The sequence below is a fragment of the Notechis scutatus genome, chromosome 2, assembly GCF_049901735.1.
Source record: "Notechis scutatus isolate UNSWTSFEM ecotype Mainland chromosome 2, rNotScu1.2, whole genome shotgun sequence".
NCBI lineage: Eukaryota > Metazoa > Chordata > Lepidosauria > Squamata > Elapidae > Notechis > Notechis scutatus.
This window is the reverse complement of record NC_142010.1, coordinates 117768011-117788373: the sequence shown is the minus strand read 5'-3', so window position 1 is coordinate 117788373 and position 20363 is coordinate 117768011. Positions and strand designations below refer to the sequence as shown.

At 36.2% G+C, this 20363-nt stretch overlaps 1 protein-coding gene across 3 annotated transcripts in view; it reads right to left on the bottom strand.

Moving 5' to 3' along the window:
• Positions 1–20363, bottom strand: part of RPTOR (regulatory associated protein of MTOR complex 1) — a 409502-nt gene that overhangs the window by 254285 nt on the left and 134854 nt on the right. For all 3 annotated transcript variants that reach the window (XM_026667263.2, XM_026667262.2, XM_087955978.1), the window contains one exon: positions 7966–8112. In XM_026667263.2, coding sequence (XP_026523048.1) covers positions 7966–8112 — 147 coding nt within the window. The remainder of the gene's footprint in view (positions 1–7965; positions 8113–20363) is intronic.

The window sequence follows — 20363 nt, the reverse complement described above, 5'->3', positions numbered from 1 at the left end:
GAATATAATAAGGGTTAACGGAGAGGCAGTTTCTGTAAGCAACACCAGAATGTTTCCTTTCTGCCTTCCTTACAGGATTAGGCCAGTAATTTCTTCTAACAACCGGTTCTCCAAACTACTTAGAATGTTAACAACCAGTTCTAGCGAATAGGTGTGAACTGGTAGAATCCCACCCTTGGTTCTGGCATACTGGTAGCGCCAAAGATCAGTTGGCAGATAACTGGTTCACTCCGAGTCTCAACGATGCACTGCAGTTGGGCCCACCCACCCGGGCTCCCATACTGACCTTTATTTCCTGCTCTTGAAGCGCAGCTGCTTTGCGCAGCACAGCAGATTGATGTGAGTCAGCTGTTGAAGCTACAGGGAGAGTGCAGGATTGTAGGAGGTGAATAGAAAAGCCTCTGCGCATGCACAAAGGGCATGTTTGGTGTGCATGTGCACACAAAGTGTGCCCACAAAGTGTGCCCACCAAGCCATGCCCACTGAACCGGTGGTAAACCACTTTGAAACCCACCACTGAAACATTCAATTCTCACAACAAACTATACACTACCAACTGCCTTTCTCCCACAAACTGTATGTCTCAAAATGTCTCCATTCGCTTTCCCCTGATTAATAGACATTCTACCAAGGTACACATATTCATTTGCTTGCTTTACTTTTTCAGCATTTTCCAATTGTTCACTCCATTTTCCATGTTAAATATCATTACCTTAGTTTCTGATGCATTAATTTTCAGATCTGTATTCTCAGTGCATTACAGTCTATCTAACACTGGCTGCAAATCATTTGGCTTCTCAGTCAACAACACAACACTGTCGTAAAGGGAATGAAGGGGAAATACATTCAGTCTTGCAAGATTCTGTTAATATAACCTTATAAAAAGTAGCATTAGCATATATGACTGGTTTCCTAAGAGGGATCATCTTGAAGGGCTGATAACTGTCTGCATGCTAAAGTAACATACAATAAGGCTGACCAACATAGCTTCAGTATCACCAAAAGTATTTCTTATGCATTTATCCATCAATACATTAAACAGCCAAGGGAATATCACCTATCCTTGTCTTATTCCGTATTCATTGCTGAAATATTCACTAGGCATCCCATCTATTCTCACATATCCATTATTTCCTTTACATACCATATTTAATCACATTCAGCAACATATTTTCCAAAGATAAGAGAAATATATGCTTTTGCTAAGTAAACAAATGAAAAACAAATTTTTCCAATGACTTGCTAAAAAGCAAAACTCTCAACATTCAGCATAAAGTCCCAGTGCATGTTCCAGTCTACTTTTATTTCTTGTTATCTCTATTATCCTTTCAATCCAAATGCTGCTAAGCACTTTTCTTGGCATGCATAAGCAAAATAATTCTATCTTTCCTTTTAATATAGAGGAACCATAATAGCTGCTTGTTCTCCTTTAATATAATTTTTAGTTTTGAGAAATGATGGCCACCCTCTGAAATAATTGTTCCTGCAACTAAAATGTATCCTAAAATACTGCATATTTAGACAGAGAGGCAGAATATTAGCAGAACATAGCCAAGAATGCCAACTAACAGTCAGAAGACATAATGAAAACTTCTTAATTTTACAATTGTGCAGACTCAACCATAGTCTCAACTGGGAAACGGTGAGCAACCAAGACCAAGTTCAATCCAAAATGGTTGGGGATTCCTAGAAGCTCGGCACTCAGACAAATCAGCCATCAACTGACACATAGAGATACATAGCCTTTACACACCATTCAAAAGAGACAATAATTTTTTTAAAAGCAAATAAAAAGACCAAAACACTTTCTCAACAGCAATCAGCACCAGAATTAACATCAGACAAAAATAAAGCAAGCAGTAAACAATGCCACAATCCAGGAACTACCAACTCAGGCAGACAAGCAGTAAACAACAACCCAATCAAGGAACTGTCAAAGAGAAAACAGCATTCCCAACAACAGAGGAAGCTACTGTACATAAAGTGAAAACAAATCCCACTCCTTTCAGGCACTGAAGATGTTATTTAGTCTGGTAGCAAAATGTTTGCAAACAAATAACCAAGCTCAGAGAGCTCTAATGATTCCATTAAATTCATCCTTATATAAATCTCTGGAGTTAGTTGATCCCAAAGTAAAGTCTTATTGCATTAGAAGAGGAAAAGAGGGGACTGTATTTTGGCTATAGAGGTAGTCCTCGACTTACAGCAGTTCAATTAGTGACCGTTCAAAGTTACATGGCACTAACAAAAGTGACATGTCCAGTTTTCACACTTATGACTCTCCATGATCATGTGATCAAAATTCAGATGCTTGGAAATTGACTCATTTTTATGATGGTTGCTGTGTCCCAGGGTCATGTGATCCCCTTTTGTGACCTTCTGACAAGCAAAGTCAATGGGGAATCCAGATTTACTTAACAACTGTTTGACTAATTTAATAATTACAGTGATTCAACTGTGGCAAGAAAGGTCATAAAATGGGGCCAACTCATTTAACAAATGTTTTACTTAGCAACAGAAATGTTGTGTTCAATTATGATCGTAAGATGATCCACAGACTGACATCCCTACACCTACCTCAGGGTCAAGAAACAAAGTACTTATTCCTTTAACTCTACTCTCAAAATTACTGCCCTATAGTTCATTTTCTCTATTTGGTCAAAACTTAAAATGGGTGAGGAAAAACAAATTTGGCTGTGAAACTGATTTGCTGTTTATAAAGTACTATACCTGCTGCCTTATAACCTCTTTGATTATAAGAATTTTTTCTTTTTTTTAAGTAGCTACTTAGTGTGAGTAAACTGAGGTGTTATATTTTCAGAAATACTGGTAGTTCTGAATCCTATCTTCAGTTCAAGAGAAATGCCTCCTGGCTCATGAAAATACACTTCTTATATTTGGGTACAAACAGGATACACTGAGCTTTCAGGTTTCTTGAAACATTGCCTCACTATTTTGTTGACAATATTTTCTAAAAGTACCTGAAATGTTTGCACGCCACTGCTTGCCATGAACCTTTTATTTATGATCAGTGTATTGCTGAGCCTTTTACAGAGCTTTGAAATATTAATTGGGATTCTGTAAAATCAAGAAAAAAATCATGAAATTCCTTCTCAGTGATTAGAAAAAGTACTAGTAATGGAGTAAGAAAAAGGTGCTTTCACTTTTCATCTTTAGGGAAGGAAAAATCATCATAGAATATAAATACAGCTGAATTGGCAGTTAACATTTATAGAACACTGACTTGGCATTTCTGCACTTTTATGTCCCAAAAGAACATTATTCATGCCGAGGAAGACTTCTTCCTAACTGAGGTATTTCCAGTGAGATTTAAAGACTTAAGAAACACTCCCAATCAGCACTGTGGAGGAGGAACTTCTTTCCATAGTGCTGATACTATATTCAAGAAGCACACATGTTGTCTGAATTCATACCCATAATATAATATGGAATGAATCATAGCTTTTATTTTGAAAACTGTTTCTCAAAACTCTTGCTTTAACATATCAAGATCAATATACATGGCAGTTGATCGTCCAACACTGCTAAAAATTAAATGCACCTCTTTTGAATTCAGAAAGTGAGGCTCACACATAAGAAAATATTAGAGTAGGATAACCTTGCCAATTTTGACTGATCTAGAAAGCTAATGAGAGTTAGTTCTCATTATTATAAATCTGGGTGATAATGTAGGCCTTGTCTTCAAAAGCAATCTATCTAATACTCTCTCTCTCTCTTTATTCCCCTCCTCAAAAAAATCTGGAGAGAAGGCAATCAAAGATACCTCTGTACCCTATCAAAAAAAAAGAGCATGGCTACATTTGTGTAGGCCATCAAGAGTTGAATAAAACTTGAACATGACTTGAAGACCTTGAAAAGACCTTGAAAACAGACAATCAATCCTGAATTGCACAAAACTCTATGGCAGCTTAGTTCACTGGTTAGTGAATAGTAGAAGCAAAATCTAATCATATTACTATTGTTATATATAGATAATAATCTAGTAAGTCAAACCTATTAGATACCAAGGACAGAAAATACAATTTGAATATCATCGAATAGATACCATATATTTTCCTAAATTTCTAAATAGTAGCAATTTGATTCTTTTAATATTCAGATTATATTTACCCAAATAAGTTTTCCACGATATTAACTCTGAACAGATTCAAAGTTTTACTATCCGCTATTTATTCAAGCAAATGTCTGAACAATTGTCCATGTCATTAAGTCTACTGGCATACAAATGGCATTTCTTTATTTAAAATAGTCCCAAGATTAAATCTATGTTCACTAAACATATATATGTTTATCTACATATTTTTAATGTTGATATTATGTATTTGTAAACTTAAAATACTAATAGTTTAATCCTTACTACATTGTAAAATAGTAAATGCTGTATGTGTTTTATCAGGTTGAATAACATCTCCTATGAAAAATAAATACATAACAGATTTGAAAACCACATGTCTTAGCCAGTGAATCCCCAGAAATACTTATGAAGCTCTTGAAGAAAGTCATTATACCTTGATAAAAAGTTACCAAAAGCTCTTCCCAGCTCATACATTTTCAGAGCCTTTGTTAATATGGGACAGAATAGTAATTCTATATAGCGAGGGCCATAAATTTAGAAGTATCATTATAACTAGATGGAGATATGATGTTCCATCTATTTCAGTAGGCAGAATGTTGGAACATCTGCTGGTCAAAACCCAGGCAATGTCTAAATATTCACTGCTTGCTTGCTTACATCTCTCCCTCTCCCTTCTCCCTCTCTCTCTTCTCCCTCCTTCAAAGAAAAAGTTTTGCTAGGATTGCTCTTGGCTCCCCTCCATTTGTATAATTTGCATTGTACATTTAGAATAAATCCTGTAGAAACTGGCCAGATATTTCAAGCTACTCTCTGAATGGAGATAGGGAGCCCGAGATGAAGGAAGAGGATAAATCCAATTGCATAACCACATGAATGATGAACAATAGCCTTTTGGAAGTAGACTTATGGTCTGATCTATGGCCAGACATCTGAATCATGTCAATTGCTGGGAGATTTCTGAGTAAAAACCAGATTCCCTGCAGTAAGAAAAGATAACATAAATATTGGCCCCACATACAGGTCGATACATTTCTATCCGAAATCTACGCAATCTTTACATACAGGTAAGAGTGAGAGATAATGTCCTGCAACAGACTATGGCATGTTAATCAGAATAACTGGGTCACTGAATATTTTTGAGAGATTTGTGTGTTTGTGGGCGGGTGATAGGTGAGTCAAGGATTGGAGGAAAAACATTCTAACTAATGACTGAATGCATGCTGTTAAGAGGACTAAAGTGAGCCTCTTGTTAAACTAAACCCGTATTCTATCCAGAGAGTTATAGCTAATACTGACACACTCAACACACGCTTTACTTCACAGATAAAGTGCAGTGAACCTGAACACCCAAAAGAAGAGAACTTGTCATTTCTTCAATACCACCACTATTACCAACCACTCCCATCACCACCACCAACATATTACATATGGACAAAGGAAACGAAGGATAAAAGGAAAGAACTTCCTATTTACACAAGGGACTGTTTTGTTAGTGAGGTTTCCTGGTTCAGTACTCCCTGAACATGTCTATCCTGAAATAACCAAGGGCTCTAATTTCCATGTTGCATAATTTAGGTTTCTTCGTGATTCTTCCTAAACTGTATGGAGCATGGTTAAAACTAAACACTCACCTGCTCTGCTCACATTGTGCCATCTTTTTCGTCCATAACATTTGCCTTTCTACATTGAAATGTCTATCAAATACCAACAGTTTTCATGCTTTACTTTTATTTCAAAATGATTAACCTTCACAGCATGTTACCCTAAAGTCTTAATGTTCACTGTATGCACCTAAAACATATTTTCAAAATTAACCCAGAAAATGACCTAATTAATTTTTTTTAAAGATTTAAGATGACTTATGATCTTTAAAAAGAAGCCAGTTTGTGATTACCGCAGCAAACATGAAATTAAGGTTAAGCTCTCCATTTTGCCTTAGAGTTGCTGTCAGGTCTCCCGCAAGCTTTGCAACTTTATCTTTCATCAACAAATCTATGACTTTGCATTAGTTTCCAAGGTATCTCAGCTTTTGTCTTCCTGTTGCCAAGATTAAAATGGCTAATGCTGGAAAGCAGCAGGCAAGAGAGATTTACATTGAGATGCTTGGGTAAGATAGTACAGAAGCCACCCTTTTTCTGTCTTTCAGAAAGAATTATGGATGTGGAAGTTCTTTGAAGTCTTTGAGTCTAAGTCAGACCTCAGACTGAGCCACCTTTCCATTCAGCTACAACTTTACTTCAGAGCAAATTATTAAACTTGATGTTATGCTGGATAGAAGCAGAGAGACAAGCACTGGATACAAAGCAACCCTGACAGATGAAAAAGTAAGGATCACAATTAGAAGAAACAGAGAGAACCTTTCGAAAGGAGTGGTAATGAATACTGACTTTAGGAATATTCATTTTTGAAATTCTAGCCTACAGCTCTGCATTACCCTAGAAAGTAATACAGTCTTTTGCATTCTAATTTCTCAGGTTAAGAAATGAGCAGCCAGCAGCAAGATTATTTTGTGTGACAGCTGGAATGTCAAACTGCACTATGCTGCTAGTAACTATGTCGCTAGTACGGTTTTGCAACAATTAAGGGCATAGGATTTTGCAGAGCTACAATTAAAGTTACTTTACAGCACTATGATACATGTACACACAAATGCAAAATAATTTGCATTTATCTGCATAACTGGGTTATTTACATGATTTCTACATTCCAGCTATGCAATGCAACAGTTTTTATTGGTTGGCTTGCTTCAATAAAATTTAAAAATGACTTTGTTAATCAGAACTGTGTTCCAATATAATATGCTTAGTTGTTTGCTTTTAAAATGAAGTTTAAAAGGCAGAACAAACTGAACAACATAAAATAAGAACACATCTTAGACAAGAACACAACTTTCTAATTCTGCAGTTGATTAAACCTATCAGGTCAGATTCAGTTTCACATGGCAGACGTGAAAAGGGTTTTGTTTACTAGCCTCATTTGCCGCAACAAATTTAAGAAATCACCCAATGTCTGTCCTCTTTTATTAACACCAAGATACTTCTCGGTTCTGCAGAATTAAGACTAACAAAAGCAAGTTTCTTCTTTGTACATCTTACAAAGCATTTAGATTAGTGACTAATAACTGACTACAAGAGAAAGTGGAAGGAATAGATCACTTGGAAGTCCTAAAGTATAGTGTAAGTAACTAATAAAGACCTTTACCATTACACTCTTCATTTTAGTTGAAAAGCTCTAAGATTCTATTAAATGCTACAATTTAATTAACAGTTTTATTAGGTGTCTCTACCATTGGATGGAAAAACAGACTAAATTGGAATGGCAAGTCTTTTTCCAAATTAGCATCGGATTTCGATGGTTTGTTACCAGTCATCTATTTTTTTAATGAAACAGATTCTAAACAAGACAGAAAACATTAGATCTTCTTCTGCGATTTCCCACCAATCTATATAACATGAGCAATTCTCAGTCTCCTTCTTCCTGCAAGCTACTAAATTATATGTAAAATTTTAGAGGACCACCACATAAGCCAAAACATAGCAGTTTAGCCCGACAGGCAACAAGGCCCATGTTTTCCCCATCAGGCATGTATCTGCAAAGTGAATAATACATAATAGCATAATGGCAATATTATTATTGTCTTAGTGAATACTATTTGTTATTGCATATTGAATAGGATAATTATAATAAATATAATTGATTTAATCACATTTAAAATCTCATGACAAATGGCAATCTCCCAAGGTTCCCACCAGATAAAACCTACATATTTAAGGCACCATCACATCAGAGGCTCCCTTTAGTATCCACCTTGGACTGTATGTTTGGAACCATAGCTATCTAATTCTCAAAAAGAAAAAGAAAAAACTCACCTCCAGTTCCTGTTCCCTCTGCAGGGCGAATTGTTTGAAAGACTTGACAATAAGGCCAGCATTTGAGCAATCATACACAAAAATGGAGGGGCTGCCCATCCACGTTTGTAGATCGTATATGGATAACGGGATATATTGAGTGTAATTCTGTGAAAGAAAAAATAAGTTCAGGTATAAGTAGAGTAAGTAAACAGCCAAAATACATATTTACCTAGCAATTAATATGGGATTTCTTTATGTCACATTTTAATTGAAATCAACCTAATTGATACTTCTTGAAACAAGATGTAAAAAAAAACACCTTCTTGCATATTAAAGTTTGTTTGTTTGCGTGTATGTAGCTGTGTGTATGCATCTGTATCTGTGCTGTGCATAATGAAAATTATGTATGAAAAAAGAGGGAGCAAGAAAAATTTAAAAATGCAAATGTTATGAAAAATCATCCATCCCTACTTTCACATACACATCCAATTACAGAAGCGCTCAGGAAAGAGCAACTATGTTCAGGATGTTCACACAGCTCGTTAGGTATTCTAAATAAAATAAAATAAAATAAAATAAGTGGTGGCATCACCTGGACTGTCATGCTACTTCTGATACAGGAGGTAATAAAGTAGCCATAATGATTAGTAATTATAAATAGCCTATTTTCCTTATATTTTTCTAAGACCTACTCAATGAATTCCCAATCAAATGTCCCTCTAGGAATATGTTACTGCCTGAATTATAGCAACATCCTCTTTCCAGATTGACAGTTGATTACAAGACTCAGTAAACAATTATTGGGAAATCTGTGTACAAATGTAATCACGAGAATAATGGAGTAGCTCAACAGAAAGAACCTCATATAACAGTGAATGCAGATGGCACAAAAAGATTCCATTTAAACAAGTCCTATACAAATATGTTTTCGAAATATGCTCCCTATATAGAGATCCTCGGGCAATAAAAGAAACAATACTGAAATCACTTCTGATGCGAATATCACAGTTTCCAAGTTGCTTAACTTATCAGAGAATAGATATTTGCAATAAAGTACCATCTTCTAATGGCTTAAACTTTAAACAAAAATATGTGCTTTACACTTTAACCTGTTACAAATTATGTGCAGTAATATGCCATAAAACTGAATATATGAAAATATAAAAACAGAGGAAGCAGGAAAAAGTAGCACCTTTGTCACATTATTCAGGTTTTCCTTTCTGAATCCATTGTTTTTCTCTGACTCACAACTCCCCATCATTCACAATGCACCACTGAAGACCAGAAGAATAATTCTGAGACTTTTAAAATCTTCCCTGAAAACGTATGATTTTAAAAAAATTATAAAATATACAGGAAATAACTGAGAAAAGGAGTGGTTTGGAGAATGTTCATCCTTTCTTTCTAGAGTCCATTAATGTCTTATTAATCCTATCCCTTTGTTTCTTATGCTAAGAAGGTGAATGGAAGGACTTCAAAACCTTCAAAGGGATGCCTGTAAGAGAGTGTTAAACAGCTGCAACACTGAGGAAGAAAGGAAAAATCACATTATTTAATATTTCCTATTCCCTCTTTGAGGGAAGAGGAAAGGAAAAGATACACACATCTACTATTCTTCTGTCATGGCCTTTTCAAGGCCACCACAAACTAGGCCCACAGAAGAACATAACTGCAATTGCTTCCCCCTCCATGCTGAATAAACAGAGGAAAAGCAGAAGATGATTACATGATAAATGATCCGAGGCATAATTTCACATGTAAAACTCAGTAAACACCCAGTAAAATTATATGCATGTATTATAACCATGAAGGAGAAAGAATTTTTTTAAATGGTCAATTGCAAGAAATACCAGATGCAACATCCAAAAAATGATATAGAGCTATTAATTCAGGGATATTTGGGATGGGAATTCAACAGTGTCAAAGTGGTGAGCATTTGAAGTCTCATCCTTTATCTATATGCCTACATTTCATGTGGCACACATTAAAAATTTTTGGCGTTTTGATCTCCTAGATGCAACACCAACAGGGGTGGGATTCAAATTTTTTAACAACTGGTTCTGTGGGCATGGCTTAGGTGGTGGGCGTGGCTTGGTGGTCATGTGACTGGGTGGACATAGCTTGGTGGTCATGTTACTGGCTGGGCGTGGCCAACTCAACATCACTCACATTGAGGCACGCATCTTCTCGCATAGCCTCTCATGACTGTGGAGATGCTGCAACAGTCGTAAGTGTAAAAAAGGGTCATAAGTCACTTTTTTCAGTGCCACTGTAACTTTGAATAGTCACTCCACACAAGCAAAGTACCAGCAAAGAAGGGGGAAAAAACTCCAGAGAGGTTCCTGAGACAGGAAGTCTAGTCCTGCCAAGAATATAATAAGGGTTAACGGAGAGGCAGTTTCTGTAAGCAACACCAGAATGTTTCCTTCCTGCCTTCCTTACAGGATTAGGCCAGTAATTTCTTCTAACAACCGGTTCTCCGAACTGCTTAGAATGTTAACTACCGGTTCTAGCGAATAGGTGAGAACTGGTAGAATCCCACCCCTGCGCCCACCCCACAAATGCCTCTGTGTGCGTGGCTGGAATGCAAAAATTGGAGCAATGGAAGAAGCTAGTATCACAGAAACATTTGAGTTTGGTAGACATAGTAATTCCAGAGGTAGAATACAGATAGTCCCCATTTAATGACTGTTCAACGACCATACGAAGTCATAATGGCACTGAATAGTAATAACAATAGGACTTAGACTTATATACCACTTCACAGTGCTTTACAGCCCTCTCCAAGAGTCAGCATATTGCCCCCAACAATCTGGGTCCTCATTTTACCCACCTCAGAAGAATGGAAGGCTGAGTCAACTTTAATCCAGTGAGACTTGAACTGCCAAACTGCTGGCAGCCAGCAGTCAGCAGAAATAGTCTGCAGTACTGCATTGTAACCACTGTGCTCACTGATGAATTGCGGTGAGACTTAAGAGTGTTCCTCATACTTGTGGCCATTTCAGTGTCTCAGTGCAGTGGTGTGATCACAATTCGGGCACTTGTCAACTGGCTTGTAATTATGATAGTCACAGTATCCATGGTCACGTGATTGCCATTCACTGCCAAGTTCCAACAAGCAAAGTGAATGGAGAAGTTGGCAAGAGGCCACAAATGGCAATTACGCAACATTATACTTAATGACCATGCAGGATTCACTTAACAATTGCAGCTGGAACTGCAAAACTGGTTATCCTCAGTGAATACAATCATATGATGTTACACTTTACAACCGTGTTGCTTAGCAATGAAGTTGCCAGTCACAATTACCATCAATAAGAGAGGACTACCTGTAACATAACTTTTCATAGTCGACACTTGTTTCAAGCTATGTGAGTATTGGTTATGATGTATGTAGACATAACCAGATGATAAATATTACAATGACATAGATTTTATGGAAGTACATGTTGAACTAAAAAAATTAAAGTAAACCTGGTAGCAAGATATGAACTCAAGAACATCAAGTCGATGTAGGGAATATCTTAATTATGCTTAACATACACAGCAAATGAACCTGAAGGTCAATGGGAAGAAAGGAGAGACATTGTGAACACATTTCAAAACAGAAAAGATCAATTTAAACTCCAGAACAAGCTATCATGCTAGCCATGGAAAAAAGGAAGATGAAAGCCTTGGGCAACAGTGCAATGACTGAACACACACTTACAATTTCAAGCAAGGACAAGGAAATGCATTTCAATCAAGAATAACAGGAATTAGGAGAATGTAATAATAAAACTAGAATAAAAGATCTTTTTTATGATCAGAAGAATCACAGGCAAATTTGCATCTTGCATAGGAATACTCAAGGATAACTATGGAACAGAATAAATGAAGCTAAATTAAGGTAACTTTATAAGGCAACCCAAAGTTGTTATAAATAAAATATATGATAAAATATAAAATGGAAAAAATGCTGAAACCATTCACAAACAGGATTATTAAATAACCGAAACCTTTGCTGACAGAATACATGTTCAAGATCCAGTGGTACTAAAAATGATACCAAAGGCAATAGATGTTAAATAAGAAAGTACAAATCACAAACTAAATACCACCAACCCTTTAACTAACTTCAGCAACTTTAAAATGCTAACATTTCTGTAGCAACAAATATGGGACAAGATTTTTTTGCCAAGAGACTGAAAGAGGTCAGTTACATACCTAAATAAAAGAAACCGGATGTCAGAAAATGCAAAAACGGAATTATTGAATTTATTCTTTATGCAAGCAAATATTTCCTAAGATCTTTCAAAGACAAAATCCAAGAAAGAAATACAGAACAAATGGGCAGGTTTTAGAAAAGACAGAAAGACAGGAAATCAGATAAATAATATAAGATGGATAATGAAAGTAGCAACAGGAAAAGGAAATATATCAGTTTCATTAACTACTTACAAGGGGTATGTGTGCCTTCCAGTTAGTGTTGACTTATGATGGCTGCCTGGACATTTTCTTGACAAGATTTCTGTGTACATCATGCCATAATAACAATTTATTAAATTGATACACCATCCAATTCCCATTCATGAATCTTTCAAACATAGTAATAGTAGTAGAACTGATAGTAATAATAATCTCTGTGGTATATAAGAAACCACTTCAAGAACTACACTTGGAGAAACAGAGTGGTTTAAAATAAAGGACACAGCTGTTCAATTTACCCAGCAAACATAAAAATGACAGTACTGGAAGATTAACAATTGGAGATATGCAAGTGACACCACATTTTTATTAAAAAGATGTAGAAAAACTAATTCTGGAAGTAAAACTGGAAATTTAAAAAAAATGGAATAAAGTTGTGGTATTTAGAAGACAATTTAGTTTAACTGCATATTGTAGTTAGTGAATCTATAACTGAAACTGAAAAAGTGAACTGCTTTCCTTCCTTGAATTCAAGAATAGATAATTATAGACTATGTTGAAGAGGTATGAATTTAGCCTAGATCATGAAAGAGGCAGATATCCATGACAGATATATGAAAAGTACACAAAATAAAAAAATACAAAGGAGGTAAAAGGGGAAAATATATATAAAAAAGAAAAAATATATTTAAAAAGTACTTCCCCCTTCATCAAGACAAGTACAATTTCAATAATTTACCACTTTCTCTACCATTTCAAACAGAGATCACTTCATTCCATATCTTATCTTTTAGGTATTAACAAATAAAACATTATCATTCAATTTTAATCATCAAAAATCCATAGTTACCAGAATAATTATATTTTATCTAATAATATAACAAAAAAAAATCTTTTCTTCCTATATCTTATCTTGTTATCTATAAAAAAAAATCTTTAAAGCCTTATTATTCAACCAAGAAAAACTCTCTTAAGAGCTACCCGAAACAACATATTGAAATCTTGATCTTTATTCCCTTCAAATAGTGTCCCACAAATTAATTTCCTATCATTTTCTCTTAATCTCTTCTCAGAAACTCCTTCTCAAATTTAACACTTCCCTTCAATTTTAACACCATAGTTTATCACTTTCTCTAAAAATACAACAAAAAATCTCTTTCCCATATCTTATCTATAAACAAAGCTTAAAAGCTTTATCATATAGTCCTGGTGAAGAAAAAAACATTAAAATCTACTATGAAATACTTCATATATATTTTAAACTTGATTACATAAGCCAACTTTATATTCCTTCTCTTTTGGTTTTTGATGTTTATTCCTAAATTTTAAATAGTGTTCCAAAAACTGAGTTCTTTTCATTTTCCCCTTTCAAATTCCTTTTATCTTTTCTCAGAAATTCCTTTTAAGTATAACACATCCCTTTTATAAGTCCAAGATGAGAAGTGAAATCTGCACATCTAAGTCACTCTTCTGATTTATTATTTGTATGTCCCTTTTAGCTATTAAAGTATCAACCAGACTTCCGGTGGCATTCTTGTCGACAACGGATCAGAGACTGCGATTGTGTGTGGCTTTGATCCTGTTGGAGGGGTCCTTAAAGGACCAGATCCATCTGACCCACCTCATAGGGATGGGGGGAAGAGGGGAGACCGCCAGCTGGGTTGAGGGGAGCTGCATCTGCCCTCCCTGGCTTGGTAAACTCTCCTAGAAGACAGGGAGAAGCAGCAGTCTTTAATGGCTGCTCTGAAGAAGGGAAGAACACAAGTTTTGTGCTGGAGAGTGAAAGTGGTGAGCAACATGTAATCGGATAAAAGACTTTGAATATTCTTTTTGAAAACCCCAAAAAAGCCGAAAGAAGGAGCCCTCATTTGGAAGAGTGGTAGCAGCGAACGAGAAATAAGAGGAAAATATAAGGTAAAGAAAAAATCCAGAAATAAAAGAATTATATACAATTAGAGACTAAATTTGGAACAAAATATAGAATTGGACATTAATCTGGCATTAGATAAAATGCTGGACATTTTGAACTGATAAAATTTAATATTACAGCTCCAAACTGTGAGAGAGATGGTTAAAGAAAAAATGAGACTGGTTGAGATTATGAGGAGTAAAGTAATGGCGTCACAGCTCGCAGAAGAACAAAGGCTCAGAGAGGACAAATTAAAAGAGGAAAATAACAGCCTTGATGAATATGAAGAACAAGGACCACTGTCAAAAGACATAAAAGGATTTAAAACAGAGACATTGACAACAGAGACAGCAAATAAAAGAGATAAGACACCCAAGATTAAGAAGAAGAAGGGAATATACAAAAGACTCCAAAAAAAAAGAGAACTGAAATGGGGGGGAGAAACATGGCTGACAGGCAGAGGGAAATAAAAATAAAACCAGAAGGAAAAAAGAAGAAAGCTTGGGGAAATTTAGAAAAGGGAAACCTAGCCAAAATTAAAAGGAATGTTAAAGCTACGAGATTTCGAGATAAGGGTTAGGGATTGTACAAGGGGGATACCACATGGGAATGTATATTGACAATTAGTTTAAAACTTGCTGGAAATTATTTTAGGAATATATATATATATATTATATATATATAATTCAGCTTTGTTCGGGTATTTTCCCACGTCATTGTGGTTGTCTTTCACAGACAGACACAATACAGAAGCCTGATGATGGCAGATGAGATTCTGCCGAAACGTTGCTACAACTTTAAAAGCACAACCACAATGACGTGGGAAAATACCCGAACAAAGCTGAATACCATACATGTAAGTACCCGCGAAAACTTAAGAATATATATATATATATGTGTGTGTGTATGTATGTATGTATGTATATACATATATGTATATGTATATGTATATGTATACGTATAAGTATACGTATATGTATATGTATATGTATATATCTGTATATGAATTATGTTGTTATGAACCTTTATATTGGAGGAATAAAACAGGGGAATGGAAATGTATTAAAAATATATAGACAAATTTTGGATAAGTGGTAAGGAAGAAAAAATATTATTATTAATGATTATAAGAAAAAGGAAATGTATTAAAATATATAAATTTTGGCTAAATAGAAAAGGAAAAAAAATATGATTATTAATGATTAAAAGAAAAGTCAAGATGAAATGAGATATATTAGGAAGTCATTCCAGCGATTCTAGGAGGGGATATCTTAAAACAGGGGTCGCCAACCTTTGGGACCTCAGGGACAACCAAACTCATAATTTTAGATCCCAGGGACCACTAACCAGTTCTGTGGGTGTGGCCTAATTTGTGGGTGTGGCTTGGTGGTCATGTGACTGGCTGGGCATGGCTTGTATGTAAATATTATAAATATTTATATAAATATTGATTTTTTTATAAAAAAAAGAGCAACTTTTATCCAAAATCAGGTAAAGCAGGCAGATTGAGTTGCTCACAGAATCACAGATTCATTCAGACATCTATCTATCTGCCATTGGAGAGCTCAGTCTGTCACATAAAATTTGCTAGCAAGCAACTCACAAAATTAGCTCACAACACACCATGCATGTAAATATTGATATATATATTTTTTTTTAAAAGAGCAACTTTTACCCAAAATTAGGCAAAGCAGGCAGATTGAGTTGCTCACAGAATCATTCAGTGATCTGTCTATCTGCCATCGACTAGCTCAGTCTCTCAAATTTGCTTGCTGTGAGTCTGCACTGAATTTGCTTGCAAGCAAACCTTCAGTCCTAAGGAAGGTTTGGTTGTGCTGAGCTGAAGATCTAAAGACTAGCTAGAAAGCAAGAAATCCAATTTCCTGCTTCCTAGCTAATCTAAATCTCCTGGCACAGCAGAACAGATGATGGTCGGAAAAAGGAAAAATAGCAATTTAGCAGGCAAGTTTATAGGGTAAGGAGTGAGTGGGTGGGGAGGGTTCCCGCAGGCCATGTGGGCGGTGCAGGCTTGTGTTTCTGCGCAGCCTGGATTAATTGCTTTATGGGGGTGCTCTGGGGGTGAGATTTCTCTGCGGCCCACCAAAATTTTCTCACAGCCCACCAGTGGGCGGCGGCCCACCGGTTGGCGACTGCTGCCTTAAAATATACATGTATTAAAATATACAGTTGATTATTTAATGTTAATATGCTTAAAGTTGGGGAATGAATTATTAAATTAGATAGATTGAGGGGATATACCATGTGGATCCTAAATGTATTGGTTTTGTTTTAATCTTGCTTTTTTATAGATTGTTTATTATATAATTGGCTTAGGGAAAATTAAGGATAAGAATGATGTGTAATAAAATAGGTAGTAAGCTAAAAACGGAAATAATAGGGGATAAAGAACTGGGAATCTATATTTGGATGAAATGATATTAATATTGAATTAATGAATTGAAATATAAAATGGAAATTTATTTAAAGATAAATGAAATGGATAATGATATGAGATGATATTATATAAGATTGGTGGAAATGAAAGTATAATTATGTATAAGTGTTATTATTTGGAACCACGTTGCTCATGTAAAAAGAAGTGTAAAAATTAAAAAATTAAAAACTTTTTGGGGAAAAAAAAGTATCAACCAGTTTCATTTGTAAGTCCTGTGTAACATCTTGGTCCATATCATTCTTGTAGTCTGTGGTTTTTTTTTTAAATCTACATTCAAAACAATCTGATTATAGCACTTAGCACTAGCACTTAAACTTATATACCATACCGCTTCACAGTGCTTTATAGCCCTCTCTAAGTGATTTAGAGTCAGCCTATTACACCCAATAATCTGGGTCCTCATATTACCAACCTCGGAAGAATGAAAGGCTGAGTCAACCTTGAACCGGTGAGACTCGAACTGATGCAACAATTATCAGTTGTATCCTCTTGTTTTAAACCCATTTTTATATTAGAAGACAATATTATTTATTTTTCACATTGAGTAAGATGCATTTTTGAAATTATGCCACATAGATCCCCGTGGATGCACAAATCTGACATAAATAAAGCAGCTGAAAGCTGGCTTTCTTGGTTGAAACAAATCAGAATAAAATAATACACCCTCATGGTTTATTCCTTTTAATCTAAGTATCAGAATACATTATGCTTAATCTATCATAAAATACAGCACTACAGAATATGACAGGCCTGCAGATTTGTATAGATGTACTGAAAATTCACATGCTTTCCACTGAAGGATAAAGTCATAATTTTGCAGCTTTTCTAATCAAGAGCTGCAATTCTATAGCTGTGTGGAAGGTCACAGCCATGGCACCAGGGGTGGGTTTCTACCGGTTCTGTCCACCTCTGTAGAACCAGTAGTTCTGAAGAGCAGCAGGCATAGAACCGGTTCTATGTCTGCTGAGGTTTTTGCCCACCCATCCACCTGGTCTCTTACCTGATCTTTATTTCTTTATTTCTTGATTTTTCAACTTTCAGCTGCAGTTGAAAAAGCAGGAAAAGAAGGCTGTTTCAAAGGCTGCTTCTCTGCATGCAGCGTGCTGATGACGATTTACAGGTGCGTGCGAGCAGCGTGCAGGGAAGCACATCATAAATCACTGAACCTCGTAAATCATCGAACCACCCTGTCGTATCCCATCCCTGCATGGCACTATCACCAAGGGCATCTCACAAACTGTGATGATCCGGAGTGTAGCACAAATATAACAAAAACCAAAACATAAATAAAGGTCCTTTAATGCCTTCAACTTGGCTTCACTGTTCAATTGTTCACAGTTGGAGATTAAACTATTTTCAAAATAACATTCCAATCGAAAGAAATACAGTTCAAAATCAAAGAGCAGATAACAAAGCAAAAACCAAAAATAAACCGCACTGAAGAAAGTTCCATGACAGACCAGGATAATTAATTACAAACTTTAAGAAGATAACTAGGTAAGGTCCGTTGGAAGAACGTCAACCAAGATAAACTTCATCCAGGAAAAACCACTCTTTGTCTTCAGCGTTTGCTAGCACACAGGTCCAAACTCTTATGCAGATCTCACACCTGCAACCCATGAAGAGGATCATGGCCCTCTCCTCCCGAGTAGACCACGTTTTTCCCTGATCCTCTCCTCCCTACGTGCCCTGGAATGGATAGGAGATGGGCCTGGGTCCTTCTCTGTCTGCCCGGTCTCTGCCCTTCCCCAGCCTCCTCCACAACCTCTGGAGCCACACTTCCACTCCCTGTTGGCTGTTCCTCCTCTCCCTCAGAATCAGTCTCCACCACGGGCATGACACAAACATTCAACTGCATGCCAATCTAATTGCTAGTGATAGCAGACGCAATGAGTTTCAATCTACGACCCAAGAGGATCACAGACATCAATGCACTTTTCTACAATTATTGGTTGCTTTAGAACAAAACAGTAATATGCCAGATACTATGCTACTGCCAATTGTTTGGAGGCAGGAGGCAAGTCCAATTTAAATACATTTTAATATATATGAATATGTATGTGTTAGCATATGGATATAAAAAAAACCCAGAACCTTATGGTATCTTACAGATTAACTAATTCATTATAGCATATGGTCCATGGACTAAAGCATCATTATGAATTAGACTCCATCACATGAAACATATGGGACAGTAGATTTATTAGTATCTAAGGTCCCAAATTTTTATCTTTCATTTATATTTTTGTACAATATTCAAATACTGTATGCATATAAAGTTGCCATTTTTTTTACTTCTGCAGAAACACAAGTATAGTGTTAGCAATCACTGGTGCCTTAAATAAGGTTTTTAGAATCCAAAAGGGCTGCCTTTGATTTAAGAATAAATCAAATTTAAGCAAAAATTAATGTGGTGTTCAGGACAGCCACTAACGCTATAATCAGAGGTCACAGAATCAGAAGCACAAAAGTTGAAAGGGCCTTGGACTTCAAGCATCTTGCAGTGGGTGCCTCTCCATTCTTCCTCCAGACTCTGGGTCCTTGATTGCCAAATGAGATGCAAAAGTTGCTCTCATCAGAAAAGAGGACTTTGGACCACTGAGCAACAGACCAGGTCTGTTTTTCTTTAGCCCACGTAAGACGCTTCTGACATCGTTTGTTGTTCAGGAGCGGCTTGACATGCCCATGTCCAGGATCTGTCTGTGTGTGGTGGCTCTTGATGCACTGACTCCAGCCTCAGTCCACTCCTTGTGAAAGTCCCCAACACTTTTGAATGGCCTTTTCCTGACAATCGTCTCCAGGCTGCGGTCATCCCTGCTGCTTGTGCACCTTTTTCTTCCACACTTTTCCCTTCCACATAACTTTCTATTCATGTGCACTTTCTATTCATACAGCACTTTGGGAACATCCAACTTCTTTTGCAATTACCTTTTGAGGCTTTCCTTCCTTATGGAGGGTGTCAATGATGGTTTTCTGCACAGCTGTCAGGTCAGCCGTCTTTCCCATGATTGTGATTCCTACTGAACCTGACTGAGAGACCATTTAAAGGCGCAGGAACCCTTTGCAGGTGTTATGGCTTCATTAGCTGATTAGAGTGGGACACTTTGAGCCTAGAATATTGAACTTGTTCACAATATTCTAATTTTCTGAGATTGTGGATTAGGGGTTTTCATGAGCTGTAAGCCATAAACATCACAATTATGACAAATCATGGCTTGAACTATCTTGCTTTGCATATAATGAGTCTATCTCATATATTAGGTTCACCTTTTAAGTTGCATTACTGAAATAAATGAACTTTTGCACAATATTCTAATTTTTCAAGTTTCACCTGTAGGCAAAATATTCAACAGGTTGAAAGTCTGTAGAGATTCTCAGTCCTCCAGGTCATGGTTGCCCCAAGGGTTCTTTTTTTCAGGAGGCAACTGGATTTTCTTGTTTTTTCTTTTGAAGACATTTCACTTCTCATCCCAAAATCTTCTTCAGCTCTGACAATTCCCCACTATCCTGTCAGAGCTGAAGAAGCTTCTTGGATGAGAAGCAAAACATCTTCAAAAGAAAATTTATTATGATTAACAAGATGCAAAAAACATATTGGAAAATATAGTTTTCAAGGACTATAAATTCAGGGATAGTTTTCTTTTT